The following is a 23,113-nucleotide window of genomic DNA, read 5'->3' as shown; positions in this document are numbered from 1 at the left end:
ACACGTACAGTATACACACACAACACTGTTCATGTCAGGGAACAATATAAAGTAAAAAACAAAACAACCAAAATGCAAATATATATATATATATTTACATTGGTTGTTTTGTTTATCACAAAGTTATAAACTTTGTGGAATTTTCTATAATAAAATAATAAAATGAACTGTACAAAAAATTAAATATCCTTTTCATTTTCATTACCTTCAAAACATACATATAGCCTACATATTTTTAAATTACAAAATCACTAACTGCATTTTCACCCACTAGCGGCCTGGCTCGGTAATTTTTTACAAAATCCAATAAAAAACAAAAGAAACAAATTGATCAATCATGAAATTGGTAAAGCAAATTGGCAACCATTACTTATGACGTCATGCGCAGGACTCACGACCTTGGTCAGTAAAGAGGGGGGGGGCCTTTGGTTACCACGGCCTGGGGGCTTTAAAATGTACATTTACAGTGCTTTTCTCTTTTACACGTGTGTGGTTTGGAGTCGTACAAATACCGGCGTCGACTCTGAAATAGTGCAAATGTGGCTACCCCACAGGCTAACGCTGACTTTAGTCTTTTGTTGAAAGTGCTCCTCCCCACCCCCTTTTTCCTGTGTTACTCCGCTGTGGCGGAAGTAAGTCGTATCGCTGAGGCCTCATCCTTCCAATGGCGACTGCAAACAGGCTGAATAGAAAGCGGGAGCAACCGTGGAGGGGGTCAGAGCTGTGCAACCGAAATTAAATAAATATATCATATTCTCTGTAGTCATAAAGTTAGCCTAAAATTTGTTTCACCTCTCTAAATCACGGCCGATTCAATGGCCAAAAATCGGAACATTTCGCTCCTTGAGTCGGGTAAGCAGCAGAAGTAAACCCAATTGATAGCCTCATTTACAACGATTTCACTCGTGCTAATTGATATCCCGTCTGCTTTTCTCACGTTTTCCTGTCCTCCCTGTTCAATTTCAGAGCTCTATTACTTGATTTCTCGTTTTCTAACAACGGGTCCGTGTCGGAGAGCGGCTGAGGTGAGCTGGCGTGCCTTGACTGGCACAGTGTATTTCCAAATAGTTGACTAGCTCGTTGATAATGGAGTTAATACCAGAGGCAATGTGATCTGAATCGCCCCTCTTTTTAATCCACTGCAGGTCCTTGCGAGTGAACTAGAGGAATATCAGGTGTGTATCTGCTGCTTGTTGAGAGCTAGCTGCTACCCGTCGCTGTTGACTGAGTCTGGACATAAAACTTGTCTCACTCGGTCGACTTTTTAATACCTCTGTACGTCTCACTCGTTTGACATCACTCGGTTGTTTTCTTTTTTTGGGTACCAGTTAAATGTTACCTGCTGGTGTTTTTATGGGCTTTTTTTTTGTTATTTTTTTTTTTAAACCAAACTCTTGTTTTTCGACAGCTCTTACCGGGGAGATTGGACTGGCTTGGGGACGAGCACCCGAGGACATATGAAGATGTGGTGAGATTTGACTTGCTTGTTAAGTTCATTGTCGGTATTGTTATTGTCTTGTGACAGGGCACTCGCTGTGTGTGCACGCTCTGTTCTTGTTTACGGTCTTTGTTCTTTCTCATGCTCAGCTACTGTTGTGTTTCCTCGAGTTGGGATGATTGACAAGGTCACAACTCCTTCCCACTTTGTTAATTTTTCAAAGTGAACTGAGGTTATGGCGGCTCAGAAGACGGTATTTGGATAGAGGGGGTTTAATAATATTTAGCCCCGACTGTTGTACTGCAGATAGGGTGGGTTGTTCGGCTTCTTGCTACGTCGAAACGGCCCCGCTGGCCAATCAGAGGCCGAGATCTGCTGTCTCTGCGTTATTTTGCATGTGACCTGCGCTGTGATTGGTCCATAAAAGGCAAAAGTTTTGCATAAGAAGCCACGCCCCTCGGACTTGGAGTTGAGAAGCGCATGAAACCACCAACGACCCTGTCAGACATTTATTCTTGACAAAGCAGTTTAGGGAAAGCTGCAGCTCCTAGAAAAGTCTTTGATAATGTGTGTTATTGTAATACATAAAACTAAAGACCACACTGTGTCATCAATATAGATCCTCTTAACGTCTGTGTGGATCATTAAATGTGGTTTCATGTGGAGGCTAGTTTTCATGTTTGAAATCAGCTTTACCAGCTTTATTAGGAGTGTTCTTGAAATCAAAACAAGCTGTTTCAGTTTAAACTTAAATCTCACAGACAGATATTATATAAGTCATCAGATACAGCTTCATTGGCCAAGTATGTGTAACACGTGAAGAATGACTTTGGGTTTTTATTGAACTGAATCTTACACAGTTCCAGTTTACAGGAAGATTGATAGAAATAGACATGCAGCTAAAAACAAGGACAACCAAGCTGGGTTGGGTTAGAAAACACATTTAACTATAATGTGTATATAAATGTAAAAAAGCAACAATGAACATACAATGCCTATTTATATACAATTGTAAATTATAAGCGGGAATCTGTCTTATGTTCACCTAACGACTGTTGTATCATCAGAATTGTGATCTGTATTCAGTAGCATGTCCCTACTCTCGCTCTGTTTGCCCTGACAGGTTGCAGCCAACAGACATATTGCACCAGACCATTTGCTACGGATATGTAAGCAGATTGGACCAATTCTTGACAAAGAGGTGCCATCATGTGTCCCAGGTGTTCACTCTCTCCTGGGGTCTGGAAAGCAGTCAATGCTCAGGACTGCAAAAGGTACACGAGCTTCAAGGTTCCTCTAAGTATTTCTGTGGGAGGAAATTGGGACAATGTCATGGAAATGATACAACTACTCTTAAGATTGATAAAGACAGAGTTTTTAATAATATTAAGGTTTGAATACTTATTTGGTTTGTTCACTCGGCAGAGCTGATATATATTCTGATATATTCTCCTTTTCCTACAGCCGGTAATCAGCCGAGTCATTCTGTGAACTTTTTGTTTTGTTTTTCAGACTGCGACAGTGTGCGGTTTCAAGCTTCATCATATGCAGCCCTTCACCGGGGCAGACCACCAGAGAGGCCTTTGAACTGCAAGAAACCTCCACACCTAGGTAGGCCCGGCCTCACTCAGTATTACTCTTGTTATGTGGTTTTAAAAATCATACGGACAAATGGATGCGCCTAGAATTGGTACATGTACTTGGCATGGCGTCGCCTGGCAGTGTTTTGAACTAACCATGCTTGTTATGTGTGTGCTGACAAGTTATTGAGTTTGGGTAATGGGCACTTTAAAAAGTCTGAAGAATTCAAATCTTCACTCAGTCCTAAAGGGCTGATGATTCACCATGTGTTCCTCTTTTCACTGACTGTCCAAATGTTAGTAAATGGCATTTTGTCAGGCTATTGTTGACAAATATCCTTTTGGTGCTCTGCCATGACTTTGCCAGATTGGTCGCCATGATGCAGTCTGTTTGGTCGCAGTGCTAGTTGCTGTTAGCATGACAATTACACTGCTCATAACTCATCTTTTTCACAGACTTATTAGTATTTTTTCCAATACTTCAGCAAGATTATTGAGGATTTGCCCCCACAAAAATGAGTCATCGTATTTAAAAACGTCCTCGTTTTTTGTTCATTTGAAGAAAATGCTATGAAGAGGTTAATCAACTGTTTAGAGAGCCACTTTTTTCTGAAGACATGCACTCCAAGCAGACCTCATTAAATTTTTGGGGCAGTGAGAACTTAAAGCAGATAAAAACCTTGGTCTTCTTGTTTCTCTGATATTTTGTCGTTTCCCACAGCAACAGATAAAAACCAGATGCATCAGACTTCAGAGCAGCAGCGATATTGTTATTGTTTACAGATTACATTTGAGTTGGGGATGGCATTTTCCTCCCATGCTGTGGATGTTTAAATCAAATTTATGTAACTGACACGATGAGTATAAAAAGAGAGATAAATCAAGTTAGTGAGAGGGACAAAGTCGGCTTTATTTGGTGCTGTGTCTAGAGGCATATGGTTTATTGGAAGACAATGCATTCACATGCTTGGTTAAGCCCAAAAAATAACAGCCTCTTGCATTTTCATGTACTGACTTTCATCCCGTGATGATAATGCCCCTCCACTGCCCACAATAGAGTAAATATATCTCACGCCCACTGTATTTGTGTCGATCCCAGTGCCACTGCCGCCCTGTAATTGCATCACTATATTCTGATTGGCATCTTATCATCAACAGTGAAGGTCCTTGGAGGGAGAGAGCTGACGGGAGCGCAACGCTTCAGCTCCATCAATCCTGTCAGCAACTATGAGCGCATGCGGCTGCATAGGCGGATCCTGGGGCATCTGTCTGCAGTGTACTGTATTGCTTTTGATCGCACTGGTCTCAGGATCTTCACAGTAAGATGGAACTTGTCTACATGTCTCCCTGCTCAAAAATGAACCTGTATTTAATATGCTTTTTATTTTGCTTTTGCTCTTTTCATCACACTGATTAGCAGAGTGGGAAGATTTAATACTGCACAGGTTGACTGTGACTGTGCAGTTATGATCGGACCCAGGATGCTTATGTCACCTTAACTTTGTGCCCCAGACCTTTCTTCTAATGAATACTCAAGTAGAGGTTATTATCTTTCTTTCTCAGGGCTCGGATGACTGTTTGGTGAAGATTTGGTCGTCGTTTGATGGAAGGCTTCATTCGACGTTGCGAGGACACTCTGCAGAGATCACAGACTTGGCGGTTAATTACGAGAACACACTAATCGCCGCAGGAAGCTGTGACAAGACCATCCGTGTATGGTGCCTTCGTACCTGTGCCCCTGTGGCTGTGCTGCAGGGGCACAGTGGATCCATTACCTCCCTACAGGTACAGGAATCTGTCATGATAATCTACAGGCCTTTTAGTAATGAGGCCGCCCTCTGTTTTAAAAGACAAATATAAAATATAAAATCTATAAAAGTGTCAGCCCCATACTGTATCAAGCAATTGTACATGTATTACTTCTATCAAAGCAAAGGAGCAGTATACCTTTTTATATTTTGAGTATTTTCGGCCATGTGGCTCTTTATAATTTCATTGTGAGATACCTTTATTGTACTCCACCTCATTAGGCAGTGCTTCACTAGTTCTAGGATGTAGATCCTTACTAGTTATGTTTTCGTTGAAGTTTGCGTTCCTTCTCTCAAGCTCTAGTTTCTACTCTAGCAACTGGCGAAAAAGATTACATAAATGAGTGTTGTTTTATTCCAAAAATCTGTTTCCATCAACCTTCATTGCATCTTCTCTTTATCGCCATGACAACTTGCTTTTACTAAGTGTAAAAACATTTTTGCAATTTGAACATGATGCGGCATGGATGGAAATGGAAAGATTTTTAGTGTACACTAGAGAATAAACACTCACTTTGTTCTCTTGCATGCTGAAGATCAGGGTTAATATTTATGTCTTGATTTTAATATAATTTAGTAATTCAGGTGCGTGATCTGTGAATGTCTTGTGTTTTCAGTTTTCACCTTTTGCCAAGGGCTCAAAACGTTACATGCTGTCCACTGGAACTGATGCTACTGTCTGCTTCTGGCAGTGGGACGTCAACAACATCAACTTTAGGTGAGTGCTGCTTTAAATTACCATTTAAATGTGTTTGAAATGGTCACAATCACAAACATTCAGCTGTAATCTTTAAAAAACAACAACAATTCGATGTTTTTGTAGTTTATAGTATTTATAAATGTTCAGTGTGTTTCATGTGGGAAATTATGAGAAAATGTAATTTTTAAAAACTCTAAAATGAGCGAACGATTGAGAACACGGTCTTAAAGGAGACCTTCACATTGCTGATATTTGAACAAAACATAGTTTTATTTGTGTATGAGTGTAACTGACGAGGCTATTAACAAACAGTTGAACGTGCTAAGCTGAAGGCTGCTATATAAATAAGGCTTGTCTTATGAAAATCAGCAAGCGGTGGAAGACCAGACAAACTGGGTTGACAGTTGCTGCTTTACTTCGATAAACTGAACTTAGTTGTTTATAAAGTAAAATACCTTGTTCATAACAAAGAAAAAGTATAAATAAATGAAAATATGTGGATGAACCATATCTGACACAGGAATGTGGGCTTGGCATCTGACCTGACTGCCGTCATGTCTGTCATCCTGAAGTTGAAATGCTGGTTAGGTAGAGTGAGGGAGCAATCTGCAACAAGATGCCACTGAATCCTACACACTGGACCTTTAAGACCCCCAACTACCAATAAACCCTGTTTTAATTTTTCTAGGTACTTCTGTGTGTCACTTGTCCTGTTTTGTATGGAATCAGTAATATTTTTTCTACTATCCTTCAAGTGATCGGCCACACAAATTTACAGAGCGGCCGAGGCCAGGAGTTCAGACGGTCTGCTCCTCATTCAGTCCAGGTAATGAGTCATTTTAGGTAGACTGTTATATTGAATGTTAACAAACCTGCCTGTGTGCTACTTCACTGTTCTCATAATTATAATTGGGCTAGCATATGACAGACATAAAAGATAACTTTTCTGACTTGTGGGTTAAACACTTTTAAACGTTTATTTTTCCAGGTGGGATGTTCTTAGCAACAGGAAGTACTGATGATGTCATCAGGATATATTACGTGGGAAGTGGGACTCCAGAAAAGATATCAGAGCTCCATGAGCACACGGTGAGAACAGCAGCATATACAGAGAATACATTGTCTTAAACCGTCAGCTTCATGTGATGATCACTCTCCATATTTTCTGTTCTCTGTTTAGGACAAAGTTGATAGCATCCAATTTTGCCACTCAGGTGAAAGGTATAGTAAATTCTTTGTACTTACTCACTATTGTTTTTTTTTCATAGTAGCTATAATGAATTAAATGTAACCGTGCGTACAGTGATGGTGCAAGGTGTTTGTTCCTGTCTCAGGTTTGTGAGTGGAAGTCGAGATGGAACAGCGCGGATCTGGAAGCTCCATCAGCGACAACAGTGGAGATGCATCTTGCTCAACATGTCTGCCACTCTTCCAGGGTAAGGAGCACTTTTGCTGTTGTTTGATGACTAAAATCTTTCTTTGTGTAGAGGTCTTTGATCAGTGACGTCAGTATTTGTGTCTCTCTCAAGAAGAAATTGTGACACATGGATGTAAGCAACAGGATATCTGAAGGATTTTCTAAATTAAGCGCAATCATTTGCTCTCTAGGCCGCATCAAACAGCTGTCAGAGCATGTAGAAGTAAACCATGTGCTGACGTCAGCTGATGAATCTGAATATTTTATTTGTTCAGTTGTCAGATTGTCTTGATGGCTGCATTATAAGCAGGTGAGAGGGCTGTGCTACCAGGTTGTGAAGACCTTTTCATAATTTCCAGCTTAAGACTGCAATATTAATATTTCCAGATAATGATTTCTGAAAACTTTTGCCTGCTTATCTCAAGGATATTGACAAATTTAAATAAATTAAAAGCATTTCTTTATTAATTTAGCTGTGTGCGGTTGTTTAAAATGTACTTCTAAATGTGTCATTAACTACCCTGGCTCATATATGTTTTTTCTAAGAGTGTTTACCTCCATTGACCATGCTGCTGAGACTAACCACAGTATATTTAATCTGAATTGGACAGTCTTGCTTGATTGATAAAATCACACAGTGGCTGATTTTGGGTTCTCTATGTTGTAGCTTTATAGCAAAACTTTCTTCTGGTCAGTTCGACTTGGATTGAAATCCAGGTCTTATTTCACTGTCAGTCATGCAGACTGTGTATGTGCCGAGAAAATACATCGCTGAAATTTAAGTCTGCCCATATTTTCAGCTACCTTTAACTTTTTTTTAGGGAACAAAGCCAGAATAAATGGTGTTTATCACCAGCAGCTTGTCTGTCAGCCATGAGAGGAACTATAAAGGAGTGTCGCTGGCAGTTTGTATAATCAGCTCATCTGCCTAAGGCATTTTCACGTTGTCACTGCCTTTTACATTAAATGACTAAAGTAATGAACATTCTTCATAGCTGCGTTATGTCAACATCAGTACATTTTACATATATGTGTATTCAATTTGAGTGTTAGCATCACATAGGTTTAGTTCATTGTTAATACAGCATTGGGAGTGGCACTAAATGCAACCGGTCTGTTCAGTATTAGAGATTCAGCTTTTCAGTCTCCTCTGCTGGCCTTTCTTAATGGAACAAAATGGGAAGAGTGCTGCTGTTGTTCTTGGGCACAAGTGAAGATACCGAGTTGTTTATCTTTTTCAGCAAAGTGAAAGAGAAAAAAATACTGCTGTTGAAGGGAAACTGGTAGCAACATGTATATTGCAACAGGAAACAAAAGGAATAGTCTGTGCAAAACATAATAAGTTTGATTTCTCGAAATACAGTATCAGATATAAGATCCAGCCACTCTGTTGTCATTTGTGTTGAGTCATTTACCAGTGGTATCACTATTAGACAGCATATTTTGCCACATGTAGTGTTAATATTTTCTAATTAGATTCTTTTTTTTCCCTCTCAGTGCCGAACCAATGAGCGAAGAAGAAAGCTACTTCAAACCCAAAGTCACCATGGTAGCGTGGGATCGCCATGATAATACAGTCATCACGGCTGTTAACAACCATCTCCTCAAAGTGTGGAACTCCTACACAGGACAGCTGCTACATATCCTTAAAGTAATTGTGCACATTGTGAACAATTTGCGCCTCATAGTAAAATCCACAAATTTTAAAACCAGAGATTAACCCGAACATTTTTTTCAGGGCCATGAGGCTGAGGTGTTTGTCCTGGAGCCGCACCCTTTTGACCCAAGGATCATCCTGTCTGCCGGCCATGATGGGAATGTCTTCATATGGGATCTGCTGCGAGGGACAAACACACAGCACTACTTCAACATGGTACACTGACACTCACAGCACTATCAGAATATGATGTTTACATGATAGTAAAGAGGTAACAATACAGACTTAGTTTAGTACGTATTTATCTGTTTGGCTCAAACATCGGTTTACTTCAGGTGTCAGTGTGCCTTCAAGTGTTTTTCATTCTGTAATCGTCATTTCTCCTTTTATCTGCTTCTTTTAGTCTTTTTTCTCATCTTCCATCCATTTGCATTCTGTTCAGTCTGACTGCCTAATTATTGTCTATTTTTTTGTTCTCTCTGCACAAGAGGAGGAAAAAAAGTGATTTTTTAAATCTACTTTGAGGTCCTGCATGAAAGGAAAAAATCATGCAAGGACACATTGTGAACAAGTCATTCAAGTTTTTCTCCCTCGCTAACGAGTTTCTGTACCTGAGCTTATTTTGTGTCTCTCACACAGATTGAGGGCCAGGGTCATGGAGCCGTTTTCGACTGCAAATTCACCCCGGATGGCCAGCGTTTCGCCTGCACAGACTCCCATGGCCATCTGCTCATCTTTGGCTTCGGCAGTTCCAAGCCATATGAGAAGGCAAGGATGAATCTCACATGTGCATTAAAATGTTCACGCAAACAAACAATCAATGAGAAATGAGAAAATGTTAGAGCCCTTGAATTTTAACACCATCAAAGCCCACTGTATAATATGAAAATATAACATTGGCCAAAAATATATGTGGTGAAGCTATATCTTATATCTTATATTGCCTCTTTCTCCTGGTCTCCACACAGCTTCCAGACCAGGTGTTCTTCCACACAGACTACCGGCCGCTGATCCGGGACACCAACGGCTTTGTGTTGGACGAACAGACGCAGCAGGCACCCCATCTCATGCCCCCGCCCTTCTTGGTAGACGTAGATGGAAACCCCCATCCACCAAGGTAGATATGACTTTGTTTCGGTTAAACAGCCGTCAGTCATGACCTCAGAGTTTAGATGTACATGTAAATTATTAGATTTTGATCTTCTGTTGATTTTTTTGTTACTTTACAGCCATATTGCCACTGTTGCATCTAATTGTTATGAGTTTCTTTACTTGATTTTTTTTAGGTACCAGCGTCTTGTTCCGGGGAGGGAGAACATTGCTGCAGAACACTTGGTTCCTCAGCTCGGATACGTAGCCACCAGTAAGATTGGAACTGATAAAGTTTACAGAGAAAAATTTGCTTTTTGATATGTAAATCCCAAATCCACGTTCACTGCTTTATCAGACAATTAGATTTAAGAACATCTGAACCATATCTTTCTGGCTATAATCTCTTGACAAGCTTAATCTTTTTCTAACCATCCTTGTCTAAACGTTTAACAAGCTACCGTCCCACTCACGCTCTTTGTCTCCCTGTTTGGTGACATCTTCAGGTGATGGCGAGGTGGTGGAGCAGGTGATCAGCCAGCAGACTGCAGAGCATGAGGAGGTTGCGGTAAGACGCAGCAGCCTTCTGGACGAGGCCATCCGAAATCTCCAGCAGCAACAGGATCAGCAGAACCAGCCAGGGACAGAGGCACGCCCGGGGCCTGGAGCAGGACCAGAAGGGCAAGCTGAGGCACAGGGCCCGGCCTTGGCACCAGCACCAAGCACACCACGTAGAGGTATCAATATACCGCCAGCGTTTTATTGGATTGCTTTAGCTGACATATTGATCCAGTGAGCTGATGGAGGGTAGCTGTGTGATTTTTAGAGTTTCACACAATGTCCTGAAAATGCCACTCAATCATTTACTGAAGGTTCATATTTTACCTTCGTTCCAGTATCTGTGAACGATCGAGCAGACGTGCAGTCACCCCCTAATGTGGGTCTGCGCCGCAGCGGACAGGTGGAGGGTGTCCGGCAGATGCACCAGAATGCTCCTCGCAGCCAGATGGCCACCGAGAGAGACCTGCAGGCCTGGAGGCGCAGGGTGGTGGTTCCTGAACTGGCAACCAGCAGCTACAGGTAGACCTGAGATCTGAATATTGATTTAACCATCAACAGCTGAAGACACTGCATGGATGACTGGAAGTGTCTGCTCTTTGTTGTGCTTTATATTGGATTGTGTTTCTACGGTGACACTGTTTACATGAAGCATAATTGATTATTTTTATAATGTAATATTTCTGTATGACCGAAATGGAAATTGAGCCTTTTCCCATTTTAGTTTAGATCAGTATTAAGATAATAAACCAGAGAATTCAACATTTTACACATTGCATAGAAAGGTAAATCTTGATAATTTGCTTTAGTTCATAGTCAGAAAGTCAGTTAAATCTTCAGCCTTTTGTTTAATGAAAAGAAAACTGATACATCAAAAGGATTTAGCCTGATTTTCTTCAGACCTCAATGGACTGAAGGTCCAATGTTATTATTTTTAGATTGTAAGCATAAAAGATTGATTGACATCAACAGAAAAGTGACAGGTGCTTATGGCTAAACACACCCATCAAACAACACAGCGTGTGTGTTTTACATACATGAGATTTTACCAGAGGGGTGTAACAGTATGCTGAAGTCATAGTTCAGTTCCTATCCCGGTTTAGAGATACAGTTTGGTGCAAATTTGGTACAGCGTGGAGGAAAAAAGCAAATGAGATGTGTTTTTTTTAATTAATTTTTTTTATACAATTTTCATGATAAAATGAAGAAACGTTTCAAACATTACTATATGACACTGGAAAAACTCTTTCACAAAAGATGGCAATTGGAGTCTGCACAACAATGAAAATCGAATTTCTTCTGCTCAAAGTTTTGCTGCTGTTTCTCCTAAATGTGAAACATTATGTAAATTGTTTTTCAGGGACCAGGAGGACAGTCGCACAGCCAAAGGAGATGAGGAGGTGGCTCTGTACAGCACAAAGAAGAGACGCATTATGTACAGCAGCTGTCGAGTAGGTCTTTTTTTCCCTCACTAATGTAGGAAGTCATAAATGGCAATTTAAAAAAATTGTTTGTGTACCTACTATTTTGCGAATAGTCATTGAACAATATGTCCTGTACTTCAGTCTGTCTGCAATTTGTATGTAACAGTATATTCATTAGAGCTGTTGTGGTGGTATCAAAGTCTGTTCACCATACCCACTGTAGGATTGTGTTCATTTGATTTTAATCAAAGATTTAAATAATTGTCAGCATTTGTCTGTATTTTATTATTTTCTTTCTTCACAACAATTTCTGTACAAATCTTGGCGCTGGTGTTGAGTCATTCCCATCTGTCCCTTCAGGATGATTCAGATGATGAACCTCACACTGCGAAGCGAGCGCACGGCCACAGTGACACGCTGGAATTCATGGACTTGTCGTGTGAAGAGGGAGAGGAGACTGCAAGCTCCGAGGTACACTCCGAGGTATAACATTCTCCTCTCTCCTGTGACGTTGGTAAAAGCTTTACATGCATCTGAGGTCATTGTGGGGTATTTTTTAGTAATTATTATTTTTTTTTTTCATCCGTTCAGGACAATGAATTGGATGGCAGTGAACTGGATTCCTCCAATGATGAGGAAGAGTGGAATAGTGACAGCTCAAGGTATAAAGTTAAATAGACATGGTTCGCATGCTATTGGAGACTCATTCTTAGAATTTGTTTTTAACTTGTTTAGAGTACCAGATAAAAGGGTTTTTCCTGAATCACAAAAAGTATGATACAGACAGAAAAGTATTGACTGTCATGTTAAAACATTGTTACTCCTTTGTGTTGTCTTAGGTGGCAATCCCCACCCATCTGGTACCCCAAGCAGGTTAAAACAAGTTATTTGATTAAGTTTTTGTATCGCCTGCTTTGATATATGAAAGTTAAAATTGTAATCATAACTGCTTCTGATTGGACAGCCACACATCCAGCGAGTACTCGGACTGGACGGCAGACGCTGGCATCAACCTGCAGCCCTCCACCCCCTTGTCATCACGCAAACGAGTGCAGCGCAGACTCAGCACCTCGGAAGAAGAGGAGGAAGAGAATGACGAAGAGGAGGAGAAGCAGCAGAGTGACGAGGAGGAAAAGCCTGGGAAGAAAAGCAAAGAGAAGGCCAAGAAAGCAAAGAACAAGTCACCCAGGGTGAGTGGGTAACCACAGAGCATATAATATATCCTACTGCACCATTGAGATGCTAATCCTGATGAATATTAACTGATTAATTATTGTCCAGACTTTAGATTCTGTCATTTAGGAAATGTATTGATTTTGAACAAATATTTTATAACATGTATTTGCTTAACGTTTACGTTTTACATCTTGATTCTCCAATCAGCGTCCAAAGGCCAGACCATCCATCAACAGAGAAGTCTCCAATGAGTTCAGACCCTCACCATGGATCACTGATGTCATTCCCAGGAAGTCTCCTTTTGTTCCTCAAATGGGCGATGAGGTATGTACATTAGGCATTAGGAGAGTTTTAATTGATTTGTTAAAAAAAAAAGGGAAATTATTATCCTTATGGCAACAAGATTAAACTAATTTCTTTGTTAAGAAAAGCAGAACAGATTAACAGAATTAGAAATTGATCCATAATCCAAAAGAATATTAGAAATTAACCATAAGAAATGTTCTTGTAAAAATATATCATTCAGACAATTTTTACACGTTGTGCAGGCTGCGAAATTGGAAAGGTTGGTAAATAATAGATTTAGAAATACTGACAGTGTGGATTGTTCTTAAATATACAGCTACTGTGTGGATGTAGTCACATAGAAAAGTTAGTTTCTAAGCTCTTACTCTCTCTGTGTCTGTCAGGTGATCTACTTTCGGCAGGGACACGAGGCCTACGTGGAGGCCGTGAGCCGAACTGAACTGTATCCCATCAACTTAGACAAACAGCCCTGGAAGAAAATGGAGCTGCGGGTAAGAACAAGACATATTCATACAGAAGATAATAATAAGTTGAACATAACCTACAAAATCTTCACTGACACAAACAAACACTGATAATCAAGGAGATGAGGAGAAATCTAGGATCCCAAATTCCTGTTTTATATTTTGTAATTTAAATGCAGGCATTTTTTATTGTAGATGTGTTTTTTTTTTAGATTTGTTAATCAAAATGCCTATTAAATTGAAATCCTGCTGTATATTTCCCAGGACCAAGAGTTTGTGAAGATCACTGGGATCAAATATGAAGTCTGCCCTCCAACACTTTGCTGTCTGAAGCTGACTCTTATTGACCATGGCACTGGCAAAATCACAGACAAGTCGTTTTCTGTCAAGTAAGAAGCTCAGTTTCATTAACTGGCTCCCTTTTTAAGAAACTCATTAGATATTGTTGCATTTCTAACCCCCATAAGCAAAGAAAGGTGGTATTTGACTGATTCATTGTACGTGTATGAAGATTATGATTCCAAAATTAGGTATTTATTATATGGAAATAATAATGCCTACATTTGAGTGTTGGTTTGCTATTATGATTAGGATAATAAGCTCTCAGATTACAAAATTTTGAAGATAACAATCTGCTTTTGATTTTGACATGCTGGCTGAACTTCTGAAACCGTAGTTTTGTTTTATGAAGTGGATGTGTGTAATTCAGGGATCAGTTTCACACAGACAAAGTCTTTGATATTTATTGTACTTCCCCAATAAAGCAAGGCTGGTTTCTCCTATCACGACAGGTATCACGACATGCCAGATGTGATAGATTTCCTTGTGTTGAGGCAAAGTTATGACGAAGCTCTCCGTAGAAACTGGCAGCCAAGTAAGTTTGTGCACCTTGTTAGAGATATTCATCCTCCATGTAAATCCATATATCTACACAGAACAAAGGTGCATACATCCTGTTTCCAATGATTCCTCAGTGTTGCCTCTAACATTAAATAGATACTGTGACTGTTCCTCCTTCTCCTAAATTTGGTAACAATTTCTGCTGTGCAGATGACAGGTTCCGCTCAGTGATAGACGATGCCTGGTGGTTTGGGACCATCGTCTGTCAGGAGCCCTACCAGCCAGAATACCCTGACAGTCTCTTCCAGTGCTTCAAAGTCAGGTGAGGAAAAATACACGTTATGAGAGGGGACATGGAAGAACTGCGATTGTGGCACCAATAACCAAATATTAGCTAGTTTCTAGGACATGCTGCTGGTGACACTGTCACTATTTGAAGCAAAGCTGTGACACTTGCTAGACAGCAGTGAGTGATGGGAAATTTGTGACTGACACTTTTGGTTTGTCGGCCTCTCGAGACTGCCAACTTGGCAACTAGGAGTTGATAGAAATCCAAGCTAATACTTTCTTTCCAAAATCTGTATTTGAGGTTGGTGTTGAATCTTAATGTTTTTATATATTTTATATATATTTAGATACTTTTACAGTCTGTCCCCTGGTGGTTATTAAGAGGCATGACAGTGTTATGTCCAATACTGGTTTAACTAGTTTAACTGAAGTGTGATAGCTGACTTTGGCACTGATTTGTGTTTTCACCAGATGGGACAACGGGGAAACAGAGAAACTGAGTCCCTGGGATGTGGAACCTATTCCAGAAGATGGTAATTGAGACCAGCTTATTGCTGTCACATCCACACATAAACGCAGTACTGTGGTCTTTTTGCAATGGAGGGTTAATGGGGTTTCAATGCATATTGAACAAGTGTGTCTCTGCTGTGCAGCCCAGCAGCCAGAGACAGAGGGAGGTGGTATCCCTGTAACAGCAGATGAGATGAGCGAGCTGATGTACAAGCCTCTGCAAGGGGAGTGGGGGGAGAGGAGCAGGGATGATGAGTGTGAACGCATCATCGGCGGCATCGACCAGCTCATCACCGTTGGTGCGTACACGTTTGCTCTCACTCTTCCACACTCTTTCATATGTCTCGTCCCCACTCACATCAGTGTATCTATAGGTTATTTTAACTATGCAATCATTTCTTCCCAGTTGTGTTTATTAACCAATCTTTTGTTTTTGTTTCTGCTACAGAGATTGCAGCTCCCTTCTCTGGTCCTGTGGACTTAATCCAGTATCCCACCTACTGCACTGTGATCGCTTATCCCACTGACCTGGGCACCATCAGACTGCGACTCCTGAACAGATTCTACAGGTCAGTCCCACCGAGCAGATCAAACCGTGGAAGTATTTGCGCTCCTGACTGTTGACCCAGCTCTGTCCTTGAAATGGCTTCAACTGTTGAAATCCAAATAACTGATGTTTTGTAGAGTTTGTGAAGACACTGTGTATTTACTCACCTCTGGTGGTCCACAGGCGCCTCTCAGCATTAATTTGGGATGCCAGGTATATTGCACATAACGCCCGCACTTTCAATGAGCCAAGGAGCAAGATTGCCCACTCTGCAAAAATCATCACAAATGTCCTCCAGAAATTTGTCAAGTAGGTTTCCTCATTTGTTGTCTAGTTTTTTTTACCCAAATTACAGACTCATCACTCAAATCAATTGTGTTGCACACTAAGTTGACACATTTGTCTTTCTTTCCCAGTAATCCAAGCTGCACAGATATCATGGAGATTTACAATGCTGTTGAAGAAATGGATGATGATGAAGAGGTAGGTCTAGCTAAAAGTCATTAGTATGATATTTGTTCATGTCCTGCTGTCAAATTACTTGCATTACAAATTAGTTGGACTGACACATCATTTCTGCAATGCAAACAGTAGAGTAGTACATTAAGAGGATCGGTAAAGGAAACTTAAACTGCCCATCAGTAGTTAGAATTGATTGTTAGGAATGGTGTTTTCCAGCTTCAGTTGCGGGCACCTAATTCTGCAATTGTCATTTGGTTTATGATCAGATTCAAGTAATCAAAATTTGATTTCTGCCTACAGGAAGAGGATACAGAAGCACCAGGAACATCCTCTGGACACAGACTGCGTCAGGTAAATAGATACATAGAATAGATAACAAACAAGGTTACATATGAAGGACTTTGTTTAAAAACATAACACAACACAGATAACCGAAATAAAGAAGTACTTAACATTGATTGTGCATTAGGTTCATCCGTACTGTCAGTCATAATTATTTTGGAAGGGAAAATAGGGATGAGTATTTGGTTGCAGGTTGATTATGAGATTCAATAGAAGCATGTGTCACATGTCATGATGATTTCCTCTCTTGCTCCTTGATATTTGCAGCGCTCTGTAGAGGTGGTACCAGACAGAGACGCCTGGAAGGAACAGTGCAAGAATCTGCTCAACTACATATTCGAGTGTGAGGACTCAGAACCGTTCAGACAGCCTGTGGATCCTCAAAACTATCCAGTAAGTTGACACAACGTACCAAGGGAATGCTGTTGATAAAATAACATCAGCATGTCATATTTTGAGTTGTGTATTCCAGTGTTTTGGAAGAGGTGTCTGCTGGAAAAGTCTGAATCATGTCGCGTGTGTGTGTGTCTAGGATTATCATGACATCATAGATACACCAATGGACTTTGGCTCAGTAAAAAGGACCCTGGGGGAAGACCGCTATGACAACCCTATAGAGCTGTGCAAAGACACCCGGCTAATATTTGCCAACGCTAAAGCCTACACACCCAATAAACGCTCCAAGGTAGGGGGGTAATTAAAGTTTGTGTAAGAAATGTCAGATTAACTGCTGTGACTGCTGTTAAGTTGTTTTATATACATTTTGACTTTAGAGGTAATGTTTTAGGTTATCTGACTCACATTTCCTGTCCCTTTCTAGATATACAGTATGACCTTGCGGCTCTCTGCCTTCTTCGAAGAGCAAATCAGAACAATCATATCTGAGTACAAAACTGCCATCAAGAGCAGTGACAGGCTCCGCCGCAGTCAGAGGTTCCGCAAGAAAATGCAGCAGCAGGATCAGCCCTCCGCCACAACAAGGTCTGTTAGTTTTCGTTAGCTCATCTGCTCAACATGGGAGGAACGAGATTCATGTTAGAGTGGGCATAGTATCTAACGGGGCCTAAAATACTGTTACTAACAATACTTGTTTGGTACTGTTTGTTTCTCTTATTTGAGAACGAACCAGTACAAAGCAAATGCTTGACAATCATCTGATGGTGAAAGGAGTCAGAACATTACCTGCATATTACTTGTTCATGTTCATACTGATGATCAAATTCTTGTTCTCTCAAGTCAAAAGAGGGCTGCTGTAAAAACTCAGGAAAAAGTGGAGCCGACGTCAGTGACCAAATCTACCTCAGCCAAAGTGTCAGTTCCTGAGAGAGCCAGGAGGAGTCGAAGCAGCAGCTCAGGTCACAGCTCCTCGGAGGACGACTCCAAAGCTGCTTCATCAACTCCAGGTACGAAGTAAACTATCTCTTTAACAGTAGTCTTTTCACGGCTTTGCTACCAGCAGTCCCATTGCATACTGACGATGTAGACTTTCTTAGAACTATTATGGGAGTAGTTTGAAAACTAAAAGCTACTTCCCCTTGTTTGATACTGTTCAGTAAAACATTTTAGAGAATTGTTCAAGATCTAACTTAATACAATATAATATACTTAACAATAAGTCTGATACTGTAGCTCACATGTTTAGACATAGTGTTATATTTGACATCAGTTTGTGATGCTGTGGTAAATGGAGGCTGAAACGTCACTGTAGGCGTCAATTTAAATCTTGATGTGTTCTTCTCTATTCTGCCCCTGGCAGTGGGTTGGAATGAACTCCCCATGAAGTACACGACAGCAAGTCAGTTTATATTTCACTGCAGGCTAAAAAAAAAAAACACCTTTCCACACTGCACCTCGACAGCACACGCTCACTTCTTAAAAAGAGAGTTTCAGTGTAGTTCTCTAACCCATTTTGAGCAGTGTGACATGTAGCGCTAGTTCCTTTTAAGTTTTAATGCACTTATTATTATAAAGCGCTTTGGAAAAAAAAGGTGTCAACCAAATGAATATAATGCGAATACTTGTTTGTTTTTTTTATTTCAGAGTCTGATAGTGAGAGTGAGCTGAGCGAGTCGGAGGAGGAGAAACGCCCAGGTTCCTCAAGACACCATCAACTCAGACAGAAAGCAAGAGTCACCAGAAGCAAACGTGCCAAGCAGAGGAGGAAAAAAGGTGAGGAGCGAAATCCAGTTTTTAAACAGCATCGTTAGTGTTGTCATCCGAGAAGTGACATATGGTTATTGTTGCCAGTTGCTGAGAGCGACAGTGAGGAGGAGGAAGATGAAGAAGAGGAGGAATTTGACAGTGAGGGTGAAGATGGAGAGGATGGAGAGATGTCCTCCCAGTCTTCCAGTCGTCGCTACCCCAGCAGGAGTAAAAACAGCAGGAGCACAAGGCTTACTAGGAACAGTGCTGGCGCAGACAGGAAACGCACAGGTAAACACTACTGACAACTGTGACGAGTAACACAAAACCCACCAACCAAAATGTTAAACATCCTTTCTGCACGGCTCCTTTTCAGAGGGCAGAGCAGAGGTGAACGGTCACAGCAGCAGATCGTCTCGCAGGGAGAGACGCCACCGCCGCGACTCTGACAGAGCCACATCCCAGGGCTCCGACAGGGAAGAGGAAGTGACGGTTCGCAGGTCACTCAAGAGAAAGACGGCGAGGGCGGCTGTGAATAAGATCAAACTCCTCGAAGCGTCAGATGAAGACTACGAGGAGGAGGAGGAAGAGGAGGAGAAGCCAAGAAGGAGCAGCAGTCGCCTCCGCCACACAGTCCGGGCCAGCAAGCGCACCGCTGTGATCCAGAGCAGCTCAGATACTGACGAAGAGCCTTCAACAAGGGGTAGGCAGATGCTCCCCTTAGAACTTTAGCATTCAGTTCACATTTTAACCATCACATTTAACGTCACAAGAGCAGGATACTCGCAGAATATTCAGTTACATTGCTCTCAGATGCAACTTTTAAAGAGTCCTTTTACTTCCTTCAAATACCTGTAAAACCTATTTGCATTTTTATGTTTCAGGCAGCTTACAGGATAGATTTTTGCTCAATTCAGCCCTTGTTTCTCTTTCTAGCTTCTCGGAAAAAAAAGGTATCAGGTGGCGAATCCAAGGATGAGGAGGATGGCAATGAGAGTGATGCTTCATCCTCCTCCCAGAATCAGCAGAATGGGGACACGAGGTCCAGCGAACGGAGGACATCAAGACAAGCTGCTAAGACCAAGGGAAATGGTGAGAAATGTCCTCATCAATCAGTTCAGTTTTTGATTTCTAGTTGCCACTTGATTGGAATTGTGATGAAAGTTTTGCTAATCAGGGGGATTTATTTATTTTTCTCCTGCAGATACTTTGTCCCATGTGAATGGACACAGTGCAAAACATCACAAGCCTGACAGCAACTCCGAGCAAGAGGAAGCTGCAGAGGAGAGTTCTGGAGAAGCGGAAGAAGAGGAGGAGGAAGAGGAGGAGGAGGAGGAACAGGAGGTTGTGTTTAAGAAACCCTCTAGAAGCACCGCAACCACTCCAGCCAGGAAAAAGAGGATCACAAGTGAGGAGGAAGAGGAGGAAGAGGTAGAGGACACTGAACGCAGGACCACACGACACAAACCTCGTGTAAGCTCAGATGAAGAGGACAGAGACCACGCGTCTCATAAACACCCACACCAAAATGGAAGAAATGTGGAGGAAGCCATCCACAAGGACTCTAAGAAAAATAGTAAAGTTTCACCATCAAAAAGCCAAGATAAACAAAAATCTGCCTCAACTAATAAACTGGATGGTGCAGAATCGGAGGAACTCAATGATTCTCCAAAGAGATCCAGCCCACGCAAGAAAAAACTGAAAAAAGATGAAGAACCTGATGTGGAAAGCAATCACTCCAGTGCGGAATTTGAGGTTGAAACCAAGTCAAAGAGGCCAACGAGAAACAAGAGTAAATCGAAACGGCCTCATGGCGACACTTCAGCTTCAGAGAGTTCCGAGCAGGAATACAAACCCAAGAGGAAGTCGAGGAGGAAACGCTCCACTGGCTCATCAGACGAAGAGTCGGACAGTTCAGGCAACACTTCAAAAAGACGGCTGAGCCTCCGAGCCCTACCAAAAAAGAAATACATCAGTGACAACTCTCTCTCTGAGGAAGACTCTGCCTCGGCGAGCCAGGGTAAACAAAGGAATGGTAACAAAACAGCCACAGCGTCCAGGGAAGACAGGAATAATAAGAGAGAGTCTAACAGAACCTCCCCCAATGAAGCCAGGAATCAGCTGTCTTCCAAGAGAAAACGTATTTACACCTCAGACTCTGAAGATGCGAAGGAGGGTGCACAAAAGGAGCCAGTGTCCAAGAACCGTAAGAACAGCCGGCCGGACTCCTCAAAGCGTCCCAAAAGGGAATCCAAACAAGCAGATGGTAACCGCAACGAGGAAGTCACCTCTTCCCAATCTGATTCCAGCGAGGAGGAGGAGGAGGAGGAGGAGGAAGAGGAGGAAGATGTCAGTCGTTCGAGGAGCGGGAAGAAGAACTCGAGGCGGCCAAAACACAAACGGAAGGAAAGCTACAGCAGCAGCAATCATAGTTCTGACTCAGAAAGCGAGCAGTCGGCTCCGGCCTCCGATAACTCCAGCTCAGGGTCCCACAGCAGTCCAAAGAGGAGAAGTCATAGACGGTCTGGGATTGGTGAAAGGACTGCCAGCCGCCAGCTAAGGCAGCGCCGCCGCCAGTCTGCCTCAGAGGAGGAGAACGAGGAGGACAGTGACGAGTCGTACAGCAAACCTCAGCGAAAGACGCGCGTGAACACCCGTAATCGGGGGAAGCGGACAGTTACTTATCACGACAGCGAATAAAGGACGTTTGCGGCTGGAACTACAGAGATTGACATTAACTGGAGACCTTAAAGACACTTGATGGCCACGTTATGGTAGTAGCACTGGAGTCCTCGAGAGAAAATGCTGTGAATCTGTTTCATTCAGGGATATTTATATTTTCTATGAAAAACATGTTTATAGATGTAATACAAATTCAAGCATTTGAACTGCTGGTTTTTCGCAAGGATACAGAGCAAAATACCACCTCCCATACTGCTTGTTGTGATTTGGCCAGCAGAGTAACCATTCTGGGGAATCTTGTCAGCTTGGGTGCTATCTAATATACCTCTGTTTAATCAAGCATATTGCTGGCTTGCACTAAGATACACTGTAATGAGGTATTTCATACACTAGTTTTGCATTAGAAACTCAGGGGTCAACTAAGTTTACTGTAGTCTCAGACATGCAGTTGTTTTTTGAGCTAAGGTAAGGACAAGAAACAATTCCAGGTCAGCAGATGTCCAAGCACACTCACTGGGACAAAACAAATCCATGTTCAGACTTTTGACTACAGCACTCCTTTGTAAATCCACACACTTAATGCTTGACTGTATTCTGAGTTGATATGAGCCAAATGGACGAATATGAATTCTTTTCCCCACACCATTTCATTTTCTATAATTAGTTTTGTGTTGTATTTTAGTGAATAGATGTAAATATATGATTAAGAATGACAGTGTCTGAAAGCTTTGGCGATCAGTCAGTAGCAAAACGTTTATTTAAATTTGAGCTTTTTTTTTTATTTTCCTTTCTCTTTTTTTTTTTTTTTTTTTTTGTTTTTTTTTTTACATTTAACTGTATTGTCTTGCCATATGTCACAAATTGGTACCTTTTTGCCAAGTACAAGTAACCAAAAGTACTTATTGCAAAATACTGTGATTTCTCATATTGGGAAGACTTTTTATTGTTGTCCTGTGTTACCTACTTTCAGTATTAAATTCTTTTTCAGAGTTGACGTAAAACATTTTGCCAGTCACATGGTTTAGTTTTGTTTATGGGGAGGTTTCTAAATACAGTCGCTTTATGAAATTTTGCTTAATGTTTTTCGTACTACACCTTTAATAACAGATTTCACAGGAAAACTATTAACGCAATGTGGTTGTGGAGTGCAATGAATTGAGTTATTCCTCCTATTAATAAAGACATCATTTCAAGGTCTGTTCTGTGATTGATTTCATTTTAATCTATTGACATGAGCTTAATCTGTCTCATAATTCTATAAAGTCTATACAGTAGGTCTCTAAACTGATCTATTACTCTCTCCATACTGGGCTCCTGTAAGCATCAGGGTTCTTATGTAGTCGAACCATCACTCACAAAAGCTTAGTGCAGACTAAATGCTGCTCCGTCTTAAAACCAGAATCTACTAAAAAGTAACTTGGATTATACCGTAATTAGATTGTCTTGCTCAGTATAATTATTGCCGGTATAAGTGTAACAGACTGTAAGAAATACAATAGATTTACATGATTTATGAATGGGACTTCATCCTGGCTTGCACAGAACTAATATTTTGACATAGTCCAAGTCCAGTTCAGAAAATATTGTGTTTCTGCTTCCAAGGAGTTTATATCAAGAGTCAAAAGAATAGTTCACTGTTTGAGAAATGTGCTTACAGGGAGTAAGCGAATGACTATTATTTCC

General features: G+C 41.2%; 1 protein-coding gene across 1 annotated transcript; it reads left to right on the top strand.

The window, feature by feature from the left end:
• The first annotated feature begins 457 nt into the window (after positions 1-457).
• On the top strand, positions 458-22,618 carry brwd1 (bromodomain and WD repeat domain containing 1). The gene is made up of 44 exons (XM_035680002.1): positions 458-852; positions 967-1,025; positions 1,146-1,175; positions 1,409-1,468; positions 2,562-2,712; positions 2,951-3,049; positions 4,177-4,337; positions 4,582-4,803; positions 5,444-5,544; positions 6,282-6,352; positions 6,515-6,615; positions 6,707-6,747; positions 6,861-6,962; positions 8,441-8,594; positions 8,682-8,816; positions 9,240-9,368; positions 9,569-9,717; positions 9,887-9,963; positions 10,196-10,426; positions 10,586-10,769; positions 11,608-11,698; positions 12,032-12,154; positions 12,263-12,333; positions 12,636-12,861; positions 13,055-13,171; positions 13,537-13,644; positions 13,882-14,006; positions 14,409-14,491; positions 14,668-14,779; positions 15,217-15,278; positions 15,399-15,554; positions 15,704-15,824; positions 15,986-16,111; positions 16,219-16,285; positions 16,565-16,615; positions 16,874-16,999; positions 17,139-17,291; positions 17,427-17,587; positions 17,843-18,009; positions 18,647-18,775; positions 18,854-19,039; positions 19,125-19,451; positions 19,685-19,840; positions 19,953-22,618. The coding sequence occupies exons 1-44, from the start codon at positions 816-818 to the stop codon at positions 21,446-21,448; spliced, it is 6,834 nt and encodes a 2,277-aa protein (XP_035535895.1). The 5' UTR covers positions 458-815; the 3' UTR covers positions 21,449-22,618.
• The last annotated feature ends 495 nt before the right edge of the window (positions 22,619-23,113 follow it).

The sequence above is a fragment of the Morone saxatilis genome, unplaced genomic scaffold (assembly GCF_004916995.1).
Source record: "Morone saxatilis isolate NCDOM2014 unplaced genomic scaffold, NCSU_SB_2.0 Contig8, whole genome shotgun sequence".
Taxonomy (NCBI): domain Eukaryota; kingdom Metazoa; phylum Chordata; class Actinopteri; family Moronidae; genus Morone; species Morone saxatilis.
The sequence above is the reverse complement of the archived record's forward strand: the minus strand, read 5'-3'. Positions and strand labels throughout refer to the sequence as shown.